The 14166-nt window shown below is 44.3% G+C and overlaps 3 protein-coding genes across 4 annotated transcripts in view; 1 reads left to right on the forward strand and 2 right to left on the reverse strand.

The window, feature by feature from the left end:
• Positions 1-6717, reverse strand: pnkd (PNKD metallo-beta-lactamase domain containing). The gene is made up of 9 exons (XM_076039816.1): positions 6532-6717; positions 5628-5743; positions 5106-5218; positions 4393-4451; positions 4129-4221; positions 3647-3810; positions 2928-3014; positions 2173-2288; positions 1-1196 (listed from the first exon to the last, which is right to left on the reverse strand). Exons 1-9 carry the CDS (start codon positions 6687-6689, stop codon positions 1023-1025), a joined length of 1080 nt encoding a protein of 359 aa, XP_075895931.1. The 5' UTR covers positions 6690-6717; the 3' UTR covers positions 1-1022.
• On the forward strand, positions 6557-10504 carry LOC142897458 (protein lifeguard 3-like). Its single transcript, XM_076039817.1, has 13 exons — positions 6557-6697; positions 7258-7316; positions 7715-7971; positions 8054-8121; positions 8297-8361; positions 8470-8523; positions 8668-8718; positions 8833-8872; positions 8981-9018; positions 9117-9204; positions 9494-9589; positions 9681-9734; positions 9889-10504. The coding sequence occupies exons 1-13, from the start codon at positions 6647-6649 to the stop codon at positions 10036-10038; spliced, it is 1071 nt and encodes a 356-aa protein (XP_075895932.1). The 5' UTR covers positions 6557-6646; the 3' UTR covers positions 10039-10504.
• dars1 (aspartyl-tRNA synthetase 1) overlaps positions 10363-14166 on the reverse strand; it is a 23851-nt gene continuing 20047 nt past the window's right edge. For both annotated transcript variants that reach the window (XM_076039810.1, XM_076039811.1), the window contains exons 12-18: positions 13062-13209; positions 12392-12538; positions 12148-12190; positions 11677-11757; positions 11230-11341; positions 11014-11085; positions 10363-10931 (exon numbers count right to left, since the gene is read on the reverse strand). In XM_076039810.1, coding sequence (XP_075895925.1) covers positions 10840-10931; positions 11014-11085; positions 11230-11341; positions 11677-11757; positions 12148-12190; positions 12392-12538; positions 13062-13209 — 695 coding nt within the window. In that variant the 3' untranslated portion in view covers positions 10363-10839. The remainder of the gene's footprint in view (positions 10932-11013; positions 11086-11229; positions 11342-11676; positions 11758-12147; positions 12191-12391; positions 12539-13061; positions 13210-14166) is intronic.

The raw sequence follows: 14166 nt of genomic DNA on the forward strand, positions 1-14166 counted from the left end.
TTAAGGTGAGGGCCAAGATCAATGCCACGTTTTATTTTCGACGGCGGAAAACAAAACCCTGAGTAATAGTGTGCAGCTTTTGGTTCTATATCAAGGCAGATTATGTTTCAGCTTTAAAATGTTAACAGAATTATGCAGCTGTTAAATTACTTTTGTTGCAGTGTTAGCATGTGACATCATGAGTTATTTGGGAATCACTACAGGCTACCGCCTAATTTCTTCCAATGTTTCATATTTTATTAATATTCAAAATTGTTCACCTGTATTGACATTCACTTTCACACTGTGCAAAACAGGGCAATTCCAAGTGTTTATTAGCTCAGCTAAACCATTGTTTGCCAGGTGGGACGGCTGTACCTAATCAGTAAAAAAAACACAAAAAGTGTTAAACCACTAGGAGCAACCTTTAGGTCCTTCATGGGTAAGTTGATTCCAGCCAATGGGGAAACACTGAGCTAATAACCCAACTACAAAATAATCAAAAGCATCATGTAAACACAATTTCTCAATAGAAATCAACAGCAATTAATGTTTGTGCTTAGTTATATTTCCGGTACCTTTACTGCTGAAAACTATATTCACAGTATAACATTCAAGTTAAAATTCTCAAAATGAAAAATTGGTAAGCAAGACTCAGCATAAGTGGAAACATGCAACCTGCCTTTTAAATACAACAAAGGTTTGGAAAATAGTCTTGCTTCAAGCAGATGTGCAGTGAAAAGGGCACCGTACCAGCCGTGTGGTTGCTTCACACGCAGGCATCTAAATATGGCAAGACCTTTGAGTATATACTTCACTATATATGGTAAGTATATACCTAAAATGTCACTTTACGTTACACAGAGCTCCTACTGAACAAGGGTCTCTGGTTAATAAAAGTAGAAAATTACCCCAAAACCTTTTGGATCAGTACTTGTTTTTTCCAAACAGTCTTTAAAACAGGAAGTCTTAGTTCTTCTAATTGTTCCACTCCCAGTGCAGATCTGCTGATTGTACCGCTGTCCTCAGTTTAGTTGCTGCTACTATCGCCTCTTGTAGAGATCTTTACGCCTCCTTAGTTCCTCCAGTACCCGTGCCCTGAACTGGGTCCAGTCCTCATCGTGGAACTGCTGGAGGTCCAGGGCCAGATGGAGCTCCGCAGAGTGGCTCCGCAGAAAAGGATTGTACTGCTTCTCTTCCCCAATAGTGGAGGGGTTCTGTGTGGAGGGCGACAAAAAGAGGGAACATGTGAGAAAATGGACTGGCTTGACTTCACTGTGAATGTGTCTCTCTGCGGCGGCTTCGCCGCCTCATATGTCATTCTTTCATTTAGAGAACAGAGTTGTAGGTAACAGATGACTGATGCCCACTTCCCCAGCTTGCATTCATTTTACTTGCATCTCTGGCCTCAATCAGTTCCTGCAAAATGTCTTCACATCAAAGCCGTCAATCTCCTTGGGGCTTCCAATTTTGCGAAGCAATTTCAACAGTACTGAAAAGGCATTTCTGCTGCTTTCGCTTTAACACAAGGCTAATTCAAAGGCAAGGTTAAAGGTCACAGAAAATATCTTACCTCAATATCTTATTCTACTTTGCGGGAGATTGAGCAGGTATTGGCGTTTATGTGCTTAAGGCAACAATCGGAAAGGATTCTTTGAATGGTAAACATCAGATTACAGCCACAACCGGTTCTCAATCGTATGACATTCACCTCAAAACAATTATGCAAATAATTTGTTTTTAAACAAACGCTTTGAAGATTGCCTGAATTAAAACAAAATCAAATACTTTAATCTGCTTAGAGTATCTATCTCTCTTAGAAATGTCATACATACTCTGCATTTTTTCAGAAGCAGAAGCATGTTATCCAATAAAATGATATGTGTTGTTTTTCTGGTTACAGGAGGTGCAACTGTGCGAAAGCCGCTCTGATGAAAAGATAAAAGCAGGGGAAAAAGAGAGGAAGTCTCGGTCAAAGCAGCTGAATTTTGGATCTTCGCCCTGTTGTGCAACGTATAAATGATGAGGCTCGGCTCCAAGAGCCTGCAGAAGAATGGAGCAAGAGGTGAGAGAGTGCCTGAGCCAAGGACAACAGGCAAACTGTAGGCAGGTGATAAGCCTCCCTTCCCCGATGCTGGACGCCTTGGACGAGTTGCAGCAGGAGCATAACAATGGGCACAGCATCATTCTCACCGTGCATAGCTCCTGGCCTCGCTGCTGCAGCACCCACTGATACTTGTCTTCCCTGGCAGTGTTCCGTGGCTCCACCTCGGCAGCAAACAGCAGATTCTCCTCTGCATACTCATGACCTGAGTGGAAGCCAGTGGACACGCAAGCAAATGGAAAAACCAACATGTATGGCCAGACTTTAATGTTAACTCTGAACAGACGTCCCCAGACAACCCTTCATAAAGGCAACAGTGTGAGTACATGTGTGCCACAATGCGTCTCTCCCTCAATTTTATTTACACGTTGGGTTTTTATTGCCATATGCCACTCCAGTTAACTTATACCAGACCTGGGCAAAGTACGGCCCACGGGCCACATCCGGCCCGCTGCGTGTCTCTGTCCGGCCCGCGTGAGGCTGATCACCCACCCCCCCCCAGCCGCCGCCGTCACGGAAAGCTTGTCAGCACGTTAGCACGATAGCGATAGCGCGTTTCCCCAGTCCCCATCAACGATAGCACGATTTCACCCCCCGGGTCCGTCTACAAAACTTGGCCGTGGCCCACCGACACGATTCAGGTTTGTCATGTGGCCCTTTGCAAAAAATAATTGCCCACCCCTGATTTATACTGTGTTTTTGACTGCACAGTGTTATTATTTTGCCGCTGCAAAGCATCATTCTGGAATAACTTGGAATTTCCCAGAGGGAACTAACTATCTCAAAAGCTAAGTCACAAGAAATCAAATACACGTGTCTGTAACGTCTTGACATATTTTCCTACCAGGCCACAAAAGAGTGTCATCGCTCAGGGAGGCGACCATGTCCAGAGACGACAGCATAGTGGTTGCGTTGCCCTCAAACATCCTTCCTGAAAACAAAACAACCGGCTTAAGTCAAATCCTTTATTGTCACGGAGACAGTGCTGTCTCAACACTAAAGCACAAACTCATCCATCCATCCTTTTCCATCACCACTTATCCTGCACTCAGGCTCGCTGGGGTGCTGGAGCCTTTCCCAGATGCCTTTAAAGCCATTAAAGCAAGGATTTGTTCATTTGAACATGATGGCCGTAAACAATTTGGAAAAACAAATAAACCCACAGACTGAGACCAAAGGTGCAGAAAAAATGGCCCAAGTTTTGCTGGGACAAGAATAGAGATTAAATAGTGATGAAACAACAAAGTCAGTCAAATGTTCATTATTAGTGTCTGGCTTAACTGGAGAACATAATGAAATACGGGCAGGTTTATTTCACAATTTCTTTCAGAAACTGTCAGAGCAAAGGACAACGGGCAAAGGAGCAGGGCAAGGGTCAAAATCGACTGAGCATTTCCACAGCGAACGAGAGGAAGCGAAAGGGCTGTGAAGGACGTTGCAACTTTCTGACTGACCAGGTCAGTCAGAAACCATCAAACGTAACATTCTCGCCAAAATGTCCCAAAAAAAAACAGACATAAAAACATAAAAAATACTCTTTGACTTTGTTCATGCCCAACTTACCACATCCCGCAAGGAACACCAGGTCACCAGAGAAGAGGCTGGATGGGGATCCAACCGGCTCGCCATCCAGGAGAAAGATCATGTGACCAACCGTGTGTCCCGGGGTGAAGAAAGCCTTAAAGTGCAAACTGCCGAATGTAACGGAGTCCCTGTGGGAGAGAGGGCTGGAGACAAAAGGGCAGCATTGTAATTCTGCTAAATGCGCGTTACTGTGGTTGGATGTGCCACAGATTTAACTCACGCCGATTCTCGGTCCTCTAGCGAGCATGCACACGCACGCACGCACACGCACGCACGCATGCACACGCACGCACGCATGCACACGCACGCACGCACACGCACGCACGCACACGCACGCACACACGCACACACACAGATCATCTACTGTGAAGTCAGCCGTTTCAAAAGCTGACAAAGGCAACAAAATGGGACTCAGTTCAGTTCCAGCGACTCTGTGCGGCAGCATGCAAGGGAGGACTTACTGTGTCAGGCCAGGAATGTTATCAGCTGCGTTTCCATAAACTCTGCACGAGTTGTGAAGCTTTTTCAAGCCTTTGTTGCCCCCACTGTGATCCCTGCAAACAGAGCACAAGTCAAACGGTGGCCACTCCAGGAAGAGACAACAACAGCACCACTGACGTCAGTCAATTGCTGTTGGTTTTGCTGGCTTGTCACTCCTAAATTGTTGGTGAATTATCCCTTAATGTTTTCAAGCATTAACCTCATGAAACAATCCCAGAACTCACCAATGCTTGTGTGTGCAGAGTATTGCTTCTAACGTTGCTCCTTCTGCAGTGAGCGCCGCCTGAGGAATAAAGAGCTGTTACAGCACTTCATACAAAGCAGCATTCAGCAGCATTTTCTGCACACACCACTGGGCTGTAAACTAGTGCAGATTGTAATGCAGGAGTCGATGTTTTCTTTAATGCAGCTGAAAATGCACATATTCACAGACTGCAATCAGAAGTTGTTGCTTTTTCTTTATTTTTCAAATCCTCAGCTTTTGAGCAGCCAAGCGATTCAGATGACCTGAAATTCAGATGGAGGCCAGGAAGTGAAGAGCAGCCATGGCAGATATGAGGAAGCTCATTATTTAACAGTGCTGGCTTAAACACAAACATCAGAGGAACAAATAGACAGAAAATCTCAACATACGTTGGATGCTCACTGTGGGAGTTCCAGCCAACTGACGTGACCTCCCTTCTCATCCATTTTCCACTTTGTGAACAGCAATCGCAAAAAAAATTCAAAATTCCTGCCCTCCATTTGCATTTTATGCCGGAGCAACGCAGTGAATTGACATCAAGCGCCTACAAGCTACAGCTGGAACAGCGCTGAAGGAGAGGAAAGGTTGTTTTCTTTCTCAGACAACACATCTTCTAGGCTTAGAGATGCAAAATCCTTAAACATTAACAAAACAGCATGAGACATGCGGCGGATAGTAAAAAAACACATTCACCTGAACTTTTTCCGGGTCTGCAGGGTCTACAACCACTGCAACGCTGGTGGCTGTGTCTACTACCAGGTAGCTGTAATTGTCATAGAGCATCGGGATGGGGATGATTTTGATACCTGCAGAAAGACAACAGCAAATGAATTACTCATCCTGCGCTGGCCGACAGAAATATGCTCCTTGATTACTTATTAGAAATAATAACATTGTTGGTGGTGAGTGGTGTGTGTGTGTGTGTGTGTGTGTGTGTGTGTGTGTGTCCATCAACGATTAAGCCTTTCTGGTAAACTGCATCACAGTCGGTGTTCAATCACTAGTGGCTTTTGTGCAATGGGTGATTGGCATCGGTTGTACTGTGTGATGGTGCAGTAGCTTATTGACAACTACTGCTGACAGCATGCACAACACATTACACGATGCACCGGCTGACCCGTACAAAAGCGTTTTTTCTGGCAGTGACACAACCATCGACCTGCGGTGGCCGTTGGCTGGTGTGTGAGCTTGACTGCTGCTGCTGCTGCTGCATACCATTCAGCTCCATGGGCTTAGCGGTGGAGTGTCCAGTAGGGTATTGCTCTCGGGCTTTCCTCATTTCCCTCTTGAAGTACATGTAGCCCAGCCTCGTCTTTGTGTAAAGAGCGTACCTGAAAAACAAAACAAAACAACAAAAACTTTATGTCAACTCATGTTTATATTTACAGGGATAGTTATGCTGTATGTATGTATGTATGTATGTATGTGTATATTTTATGTATTTATATCAATATCTATGCAGTATATGCATGTATACTATATCATATTATATATTGTGTTATATTTATAAGGATATGTATGTAATATTATTTTATAATTATGTTTATATAGATACTTATGTACTTTCTGTAGGTGTATATGTTATACATTTATATGGGTGTTTTATATATTATGTACTTATAATATGATATAACATCTGTGTAGCAATATCAATCTGAAAAATAGTTAAAAAGGGGTAGGAAATTAAAAAAGTTTTTCACTTCTTCCTACCACTTTTTCGAACTATGTGCGATGTTTTGTTAGGTGGTTTCTTCTTTTTGTATGTACAGATAGTTACATCTGGCATACATGATCGAAATAAATGTATTCAGTCAGTCACGCCCACTTTAACGCAAAACATATTGCATATAGCATGATCCACTACCTGGGATGACTTGAATGGACACTTGTGAGACATTAAGGATGTTTTCATTATGTTAAACGTTTATTTTGTCTCAATGTCTGACAGATCCAGTAATTAAAAACTGAAGGTACGCTGCCTTTTCACGGCATTTACGAAAGTGGGTCGGTCTTTATTGAGTATATGGACGAGGTGATGCTAAGCTACGCTAACTAACGTCAAGCACCGCGATAGCAGCGACGCCTTTGAAGTGAGCGAGCGAGGCCGCCGTGTACTCACGCGATTCGGAACAAGGGCTTTTCGGAACGGGCCATGATTCTACGACTCAGTCTCCTCCAAAGCGCCCGTCCCGTGTGCTGGTACCGAACACACAAACACAAGATACACAGGAAAGATGCGGGGGCAGCCAGCGTCACCATCCAGCCAGGAAGCTCCATGGCTTGGAGTGAGCGTGATGACGTCAACTACGTCAACCAAACCCGGAAGCGGACGTATCTTTATTTTATTATTGGAGGAGAAAGAAAAAAAAAGAAAAAAAAAAAAATCATATGATTTTTAATACATTGAACAAGAATATTGTGAACGGAACTTTGGGTTGGGCTAGGTTTGAAAAAGACTGACTTGTGAGCCACTGTATCCTATAATATTTAACCAATGAATAAAGCTGCAGATAGACGATAGTGTCAGAATAAAGACATTCATGTTAGAAATGTCAAAAAGTAGGCCAGGAAAAGTTTATGTTTCAGTTTGACTTTTTTTTTTTTAAGTAACATTCTCATCAGTTCTTTGTTGTTGTTGTTGTTGTTGTTTTTTTGTTGTTTTTTTTAAAGAAAACATCTGATGTAACCAATGCTCTTTCTATGACTGGTAAACTGAACAGTCCAAAGCTGAACAGGCACCCAGGAAACAGGAGTCCCCCGGACTCTCTGGGACAGTGTAAGTTTCAGTGCGCATATCCCATTACACTGATGACGCTCTCCCTTGTTGGTCTGCACTCCAACAAAGGCCAAACGAGGGAAAGGACTGTTGGACAAGGTGCCCACATCTTTGGCTGAAGCCCGAAGGCAAGTCAAATTGTTGTTTTTCAAAAAATTCCTAAAAAATGTATTTATTTCAATGTGTGGATTTGGAATTAAGTAGAATAAACTTTCAGTCTTATTATTAGTGCTGTTTTGTTTTTTCCCCCCATATAAGTAGCTAGTGAGTGTTCAGCATATTAAGGAAATTTGGCGTTGATTTTTTTTATTGTTATATTTTCTTTTTCATGGGTTACCTGCTTCAAGGTGAACCACAGTTGAAATAAAGTTAGCTTTTCTAACCTACAGCACTATATGTGGACTGCTCCCCTGAAAAGAGCTTTTATCCTTATACTTTAATCCTAATCCAATGTATTTTACACACATTTTTCAAAGATTTTCTGGACCATTTTAAAAACATATCTACATCTTACATTTCCCTCAAGGTGGTCCAACAAGAGCATGACCTCTAAACCTGACAATCCCCCACCTTACGAGGATGTGCTGCACCACCCCAAGTATGACAACTGCCCCCAGCAGTCACAACCGCCACCTCCATCCTACAGCGCCATTCCTGGCACCTTCCCCAACCCGCCTGGCTACTGGGGCCAGGAAGGGACGTGGGCAGGCCCTGCCTTCTCTCCCTCTGGGGTCCCCGCCACAGTACCGACTCTGTCCGCTGGAGTGCCTGCAGCCAACACAGGTTGTGAGGAAAAGCGCCAAGACTCCATCTCTGCACAATTAAGTCCCATGTTTGAGCTTGTTGGTATTTCCCAACTCTGCAGGAGACATGGAGGGCGTTCTGCGCAGCCGGTGGGAGAGCACCTCTGTTCGCCACGCCTTCATCCGTAAGGTAAAGAGATTTTCCTCCGTCAGCCTTCCACGCTCTGGCTCAATTGTGTTTTCTGTCCTGTTGCAAAATTCTCCAACCCCCCAAAAATCATTTCTTTCAGTTCCACCCAGACAGCATCTGCAGCGTTCTTGTGTGAAATCAGTTATTGCCTCCTGTTGTTCTGTTTTGTCTGCAGGTTTATATGATTTTGGCAGCGCAGCTTGCAGTCACTTTCTCAGTTGTCGCCGTATTTACGTTCGTGTAAGTGTTCTTGCATGGAAGTTTCTATTGCGCAGCATTCTGTTGTGTCTCTGATGACTCAGGAGGGACAGATGTCAGATGGGATCCCTCATGTGTGTCCTTTCACAGAGACCCAGTGAGACAGTTTGTCCTCAGATACCCTGGCATCTACTGGGCTTCTTTGTGAGTTGCAACATAATAAGAAAGCATGATAACAAATATTAAAATAAATAAATAACTAAAACCCTCACTTGGGAACAACTTAACGTGAGGATGACGGCTACTTTATGATGTGCGCACTTCAAATACTAACGTACTTCTCCCTAGTGTGGTGTACTTTGTGGTTTACTGCATTCTCATCTGCTGCAAAGAACCGAGGTAAGCAAAGCTGTTCAATCCTCGTCTTCCAAATAAGCAGCACCGGCCCCAAAAAGTGTACAGTCATTATATTTATGATCCATCTTGAAATTTGTGTCACTCGATTGTATTTAGGAGGCGTTTCCCGTGGAATCTTGTGCTGCTGGGGGTTTTTGTAAGTCATCTTTGTCAGAGACGAACAGCTTGGCAGCCTGTGCAAAAGTAAAGACATTTTAAAGTTAAAGCCTAAATCAGCGTGTCTCTATTCTGTTTTATCCCGCAGACTCTCGCCCTCTCCTATATGTGCGGAACAATTTCCAGGTTTGTCTTTGGTCATCTCCCCATCACAAGAAATGCTGCAAGTTTGGACTTTTTCGTTTTCATTTCAACATTTTAACCACCGCATGTCTCTTTTGCAGCTACTATGAAACTAAAGCAGTGTTTCTGGCCATGGGAATAACAGTAGTGGTGTGTGTGTCGGTCACAATCTTCTGCTTCCAAACCAAGGTAGAGGGAGACGTCGTGCGTCTGTGTGTGTAGCTCAGCAGCCTGTGGCTTGTCAGTGAACGTCTTTGTTGTCAGCGTAAAAGAACTCTTTTGTCTCACATTACAATGGGCCACTGAGTTCCTTTAAATATTTATGACATTTGAGATAAGATGCGAATCCGGCTTCGCCGCCTGATGCAACTGGAGATGGAGCGGTTGCATTTTTTTCGGGCCGGGGCACTACCCATCTACCCACTTCTTACCATCCACACTTTTCACTTTCATCCTGTTAACTGGTTGCTCATCACAGGTGGACTTCACCTCCTGCGGGGGATTTCTCTCCATCGCTTCCATTTTGCTCCTGATCATCGGCATTGTCACAGCCATTGTCCTTTCCTTCCAATACGTGAGCGCCCCTTGATCCAGTTCTGTTCCTACATTTTGTCACTGGCTGACTGATTTTAAATTCTGAGGCCTCTTTGTTTGCAACTCGACAGGTCCCCTGGCTACATATGCTCTTTGCCAGCATTGGAGCCGTCGTTTACACTCTGGTGGGTTCACACTCACAGGACTAAGAAATTCTGTTGTTGGTCATTGTTTTTACACTATATTTTCAATGTATTTGGATCACTTTATCCAGACCTTTACTGTAGCTTTGCCCAACCTTCCATACTTCAAGACTCTTGTTGTATTGTTTGTCTTAAGTTTTTAGTGTACAACACTCAGCTCCTCATCGGGAATCGGGAGTTGGCGATCAGCCCAGAGGAATACATCTACGCTGCTCTGTCCCTCTACGTCGATATTGTTCACATCTTCCTCTTCATCCTTCAAATCAGCGGAGCTGCCACAGAGTGAACCGCGCAGCGAGTGGGCAAGGTTGGACTGGGAGGATTTCTTTAAAAGAAAACAAAAACAGGACACTGGTTTTGTCTCATTGAGCATGAAGCTGCACTTTTGTGTTTTAAGCCTGGTAAAACTAACGTTACAGCACTTTATTTTTTCTAAACCTTTCATTTGCCCGTCAAAGAAAGAAAAGACAATAAAGCAATACCTCATTTTCAGTTTGCACTTCACATTTTTCATTCGCCTTTGTTTAGTATCAACCCTATGAACTTTACAAAACTTACACACGGAAGAAATCAAATGAGCTACAGGCAAGGAACTTCAAACAGAGACCAGTTATGAATACTTTCCTTAGTCTTTTTAATTGTCTCCCTATAATCCCATACAAAATACACTGAGTACAGTTAGAAATGACATGATGTTAAGGTCCTCAGTAAGTGCTGGTATTAGGACTAACAACTCCATTTAAGTGTTTTTTCACCATCTCCATAGAAAAGAAATACTGACAAATTTCACTGTGTCATAATTAAAAGTGGACTTTAGTTTGCGTGCAGCTTGGCAGCATCTTCCTCCAGCCACCTTCTGATTCTCTGTAATTCATCAGTTGATTATTGTAAGAACAATTATGAATCGATGAAGCCCTGTTGGAACTCCATACGGTAGTCTTCATGTTTAACGTGTTGGCGCATTAAGAGTCTTCAGCCGGCACTGGTTTTTAAACCCTCCATGACTTTGTCAATCACATTGTTCCCCATAACCCAAAAATCTGCCTCAGGCTGCTGAAGACCCGTTAAGCGGGCACAGCGGAGGGGTTCAAGGTGTCAGACGCTTGGGGTCACGTGGGTACATGGAGGTCTGGCGCACGTTGTGGAGGCCCAGGTACAGCATGCACACTCTCTCCAAGCCTGGAAAACAGATTAGAGATTAGAAGCCACGTCCGCTGAGTGTCATTCAGAACTTCCACACTGCAGTTTTGCCTGTACTTACCAATTCCTCCACCGCCATGTGGGGGCGCTCCATAACGGAAGGAGTCGATGTAGGACTTGATCTTCTCCAGATCTGCGTGAGGAGACAGAAAAAAAATAATCTTGCAATTTGCTTGGAAAATGCCCAAGGCATTGTAGAATTGTAATTCACACCGAACGCCAGCAGAGGGAGACAAATCACATGCACTGTATAATGTAGGCTGCTGCGTTTCCTCACCGATCTGGTGATGCGTCGCCCTCTCAGTCAGCATCTGAGCATCGTGGACTCTCTGAGCTCCAGACAGGATCTCCTCCCCTCGCATGAACATGTCGTAGGAGTTGGAATATTTCTGCACGACGGAGAAAAGAAAGGTGAAGCGTCAGCCGTTAAGTAAAAAGTTAAAGTTAAAAGGAAAGAATGAAAAAACACAAAAAAGACAACAGCAGAGGCGAAGTCTGAGGAGACTGAGGGACATCGCCCCAGATGCAAGAAGCCAAAGTGAGCATGAGGCAGGATGGTCACGATGCTGCAGACAACTTTACAAATGCACCACAGTGCACCGTAAAACTTTACCACTGAGAGGATCGTGAAGATTGAAAAAGAATTTCTGCCCTCTGCAATGTACCAAGTGTGAATACAAATGGTAGAAAAGCAGCACAGACAGTGTGTGTGGGAAAGACTTACCAGGTTGTTGGGGTCAGGCATGGTGTAGAAGGGTCTCACAGCCAGCGGGTATTTATCCAGCACGTAGAAGTCGGTGTCATACTGAGAAGAGGAGGAAACGATTTCTACTCGTCTTTTTAAGAGAGACTCCCAGGTTGCCGCACAGGACCGCCGATGAATGCTCATTTCACACGACGACGTTACAAAAGGTGTTTTCCAGTCGAGTTACATGTTGCTGATCATGGATAATGGATATAATTTCATTATCAAACAACTAATTTTCTTTCCTCTGTCAGCGGCTTTTTTCATGTAGTGTCCTGATTTCAAAGCTCGATGACTCACAAAGCAGTCCGATGATTTTCCACCATAGCCCCTCATGTGTGAGAGATTTTTTTTTATATTACTGCAGAAGTTTATTAATTAGATACTCTTGCTATCTTAACACACTTTCACTTTTTTTTTTTTTTCAAACAAACACATTCAAATACAAACCTTCTCCTTGACAAGGCGGCCAAGCAGCTTCTCATTGGGCGTGCTGCAGGAGGACACAACAAAAAATCCTTTGAATGTCATGAGCTCAACATATTACGTCAGACAATGGCTCTCTATTCATTTTCGCACTGATCACATGTCGCTGCAGCGTTTCACATCCTCCCTTTAACTTCCACATCTGCTCTTATTAGATGAAGCCCTGCGCCAGAGAGAGTGGGACGTGGCGGCCGGGCCGTGTTCTGACCTGAGGTCTTCCTCGTCGCCCATCTCCACCCCGGCCTCACGCAGCATGGCCACGCCCTCGGTGTACTCCAGCCTCAGGGTGGGCTCCAGAAACTTGAAGGGCTCACTGGGATACTGCTTGTTGACGGTCTGGATCTCCGTCTGGAAACTGAGGGCGCACGAGGGGAAATTAGACGGGAAGAGAGAGAGAGATATTGTTTCAACCCACACGGCGGTCAAACGGATGACTGCTGAGGTCACACAAAGCACGCAAGGTCGCTCTGGAAAAAAGAAACGGTGGCCACAAGTTTTGTTGAAGTGGGGACTCTTACAACCTTTGTGCAGAAGAAGACCAGGGACAAAGGTTGACACCATAAACTCATCATTTAAACGTCATGTCTGAGAGCTGACAGCACTTTTCTTGCCTCGTGCTGATTCTGCTCAACAGTGAGCAGTGCGACCCCTGCCTTAAACCTTTTTTTTTTTTTAACCGTCTCCACCTGCTGCTTTGATTCACACCACTAGGTGGCAGTAACGCTACATTACATTATTTTCTTCCCTGAGAGCCCGTAACTCCTAAATCTGATCGTTTCAGACCATTTTACAATTAAATTAAAACAGTCAAAATTGTCGAGGGAATTGACCTCAACAAATTCAGCTTTGAGCTTGGCAGATAAAAACACCCATCTTACTTGTCTCTCAGACCCTTGAAGATCTGCACCATGGTGTCAGTGATGGAGTCGATGACCTCGTGGTAGTGGTAGTTGAAGGCCATTTCAATATCCAGACCCACGAACTCAGTCAGGTGACGGTGGGTGTTGGAATCCTCGGCCCTGAAAACTGGAGCCACGCAAATTCAATACAGATGAGACGGATCCCAGCGTCACTGGTGCAACGTTCCACCTGAACCAACTGCTTCTGTTTCTGTCTGCTGCTGCTGCTGCAATGCGAGCGGCCGGTGGGGTTTACAAGAACCTGCGTCAAGATGAATTAGCAACATAATGCGATGCGGATACTTAAAAAAAACAAGAAAGAGCCCGAGGCGTGTGCTGTGGTAGGAGTGATGAATGACTGCCCTGGGCCCTTCTTATCTGAAAGCCACTCTCCTCCGCTGCTGTAATTGACAGGTGCAGCGGTCTTTACACATGAACGCTCGAAGGTGATTAAAGGCGTGTCACATCTGCATGACTGCATTAAAAAAAGAAGGAAATCAACGACTCACGCCGCCTTGGGCTGGTAGCGGGAAAAGACTTTGCTTGGATTCGTTCTTTCCACGCACTTTCCCGTCTCTGTATTATTCACACATCAACTTGGCAAAATGTACACTTTTTGTGCTCGAGTGACCCGGACATTGAAGTGAGAGCACCGGGGGTTAATGAACATTGACGTTCACCTCCTGCCCTGCTTTAAGATCCAGGTGCTCCCTGTTGAGTAACTGGCACCAAATCTGCACCTGCGGTAAACAAAGTACTTCTTGTTTTTCTTTTGAGTGGCTCAACTGTGACTGCATCCGTTGCTGCGGAAAAGACAGGCAAGCTGAAACAGTTGTTGAGGCAAAAGGAAATTCCTCATCCACTAGCCTGCAAGTATTTAATATGCAGCAGATGCAATAAAATACAAAGTCCTTATTTGTCAGGATTCTTAAATAACTGGAAATGGCTTTGTATCGTTTGTTGAAGATTACGTTGCAGATGAGGACGGAGGACCAGAAAGAAAGTTTAATACTTAATGAGGCTGAGAAACTATATAATTTTTATTCAGATTGATAAAAAAAAAAAAAACTTCTTTGCACAGAGG

Source organism: Nelusetta ayraudi, unplaced genomic scaffold (genome assembly GCF_046127955.1).
Source record: "Nelusetta ayraudi isolate G7.1 ecotype Tasmania unplaced genomic scaffold, CSIRO-AGI_Nayr_v1 ptg000060l, whole genome shotgun sequence".
NCBI classification, from domain to species: Eukaryota; Metazoa; Chordata; class Actinopteri; order Tetraodontiformes; family Monacanthidae; genus Nelusetta; species Nelusetta ayraudi.

Excerpts from the sequence above, each read along its gene's own strand:
- LOC142897458 (XM_076039817.1), top strand. The coding sequence starts at position 6,647 with ATGCGGGGGCAGCCAGCGTCACCATCCAGCCAGGAAGCTCCATGGCTT. Across the intron at positions 7,972-8,053 it reads AGTGCCTGCAGCCAACACAG|GAGACATGGAGGGCGTTCTG; the intron begins GTTGTGAGGAAA and ends CCAACTCTGCAG. Across the intron at positions 8,719-8,832 it reads ATCTGCTGCAAAGAACCGAG|GAGGCGTTTCCCGTGGAATC; the intron begins GTAAGCAAAGCT and ends GATTGTATTTAG.
- pnkd (XM_076039816.1), bottom strand. The coding sequence starts at position 6,689 with ATGGAGCTTCCTGGCTGGATGGTGACGCTGGCTGCCCCCGCATCTTTC. Across the intron at positions 5,219-5,627 it reads TAAGCCCATGGAGCTGAATG|GTATCAAAATCATCCCCATC; the intron begins GTATGCAGCAGC and ends GTCTTTCTGCAG. Across the intron at positions 4,222-4,392 it reads CTCTGCACACACAAGCATTG|GGATCACAGTGGGGGCAACA; the intron begins GTGAGTTCTGGG and ends CTCTGTTTGCAG.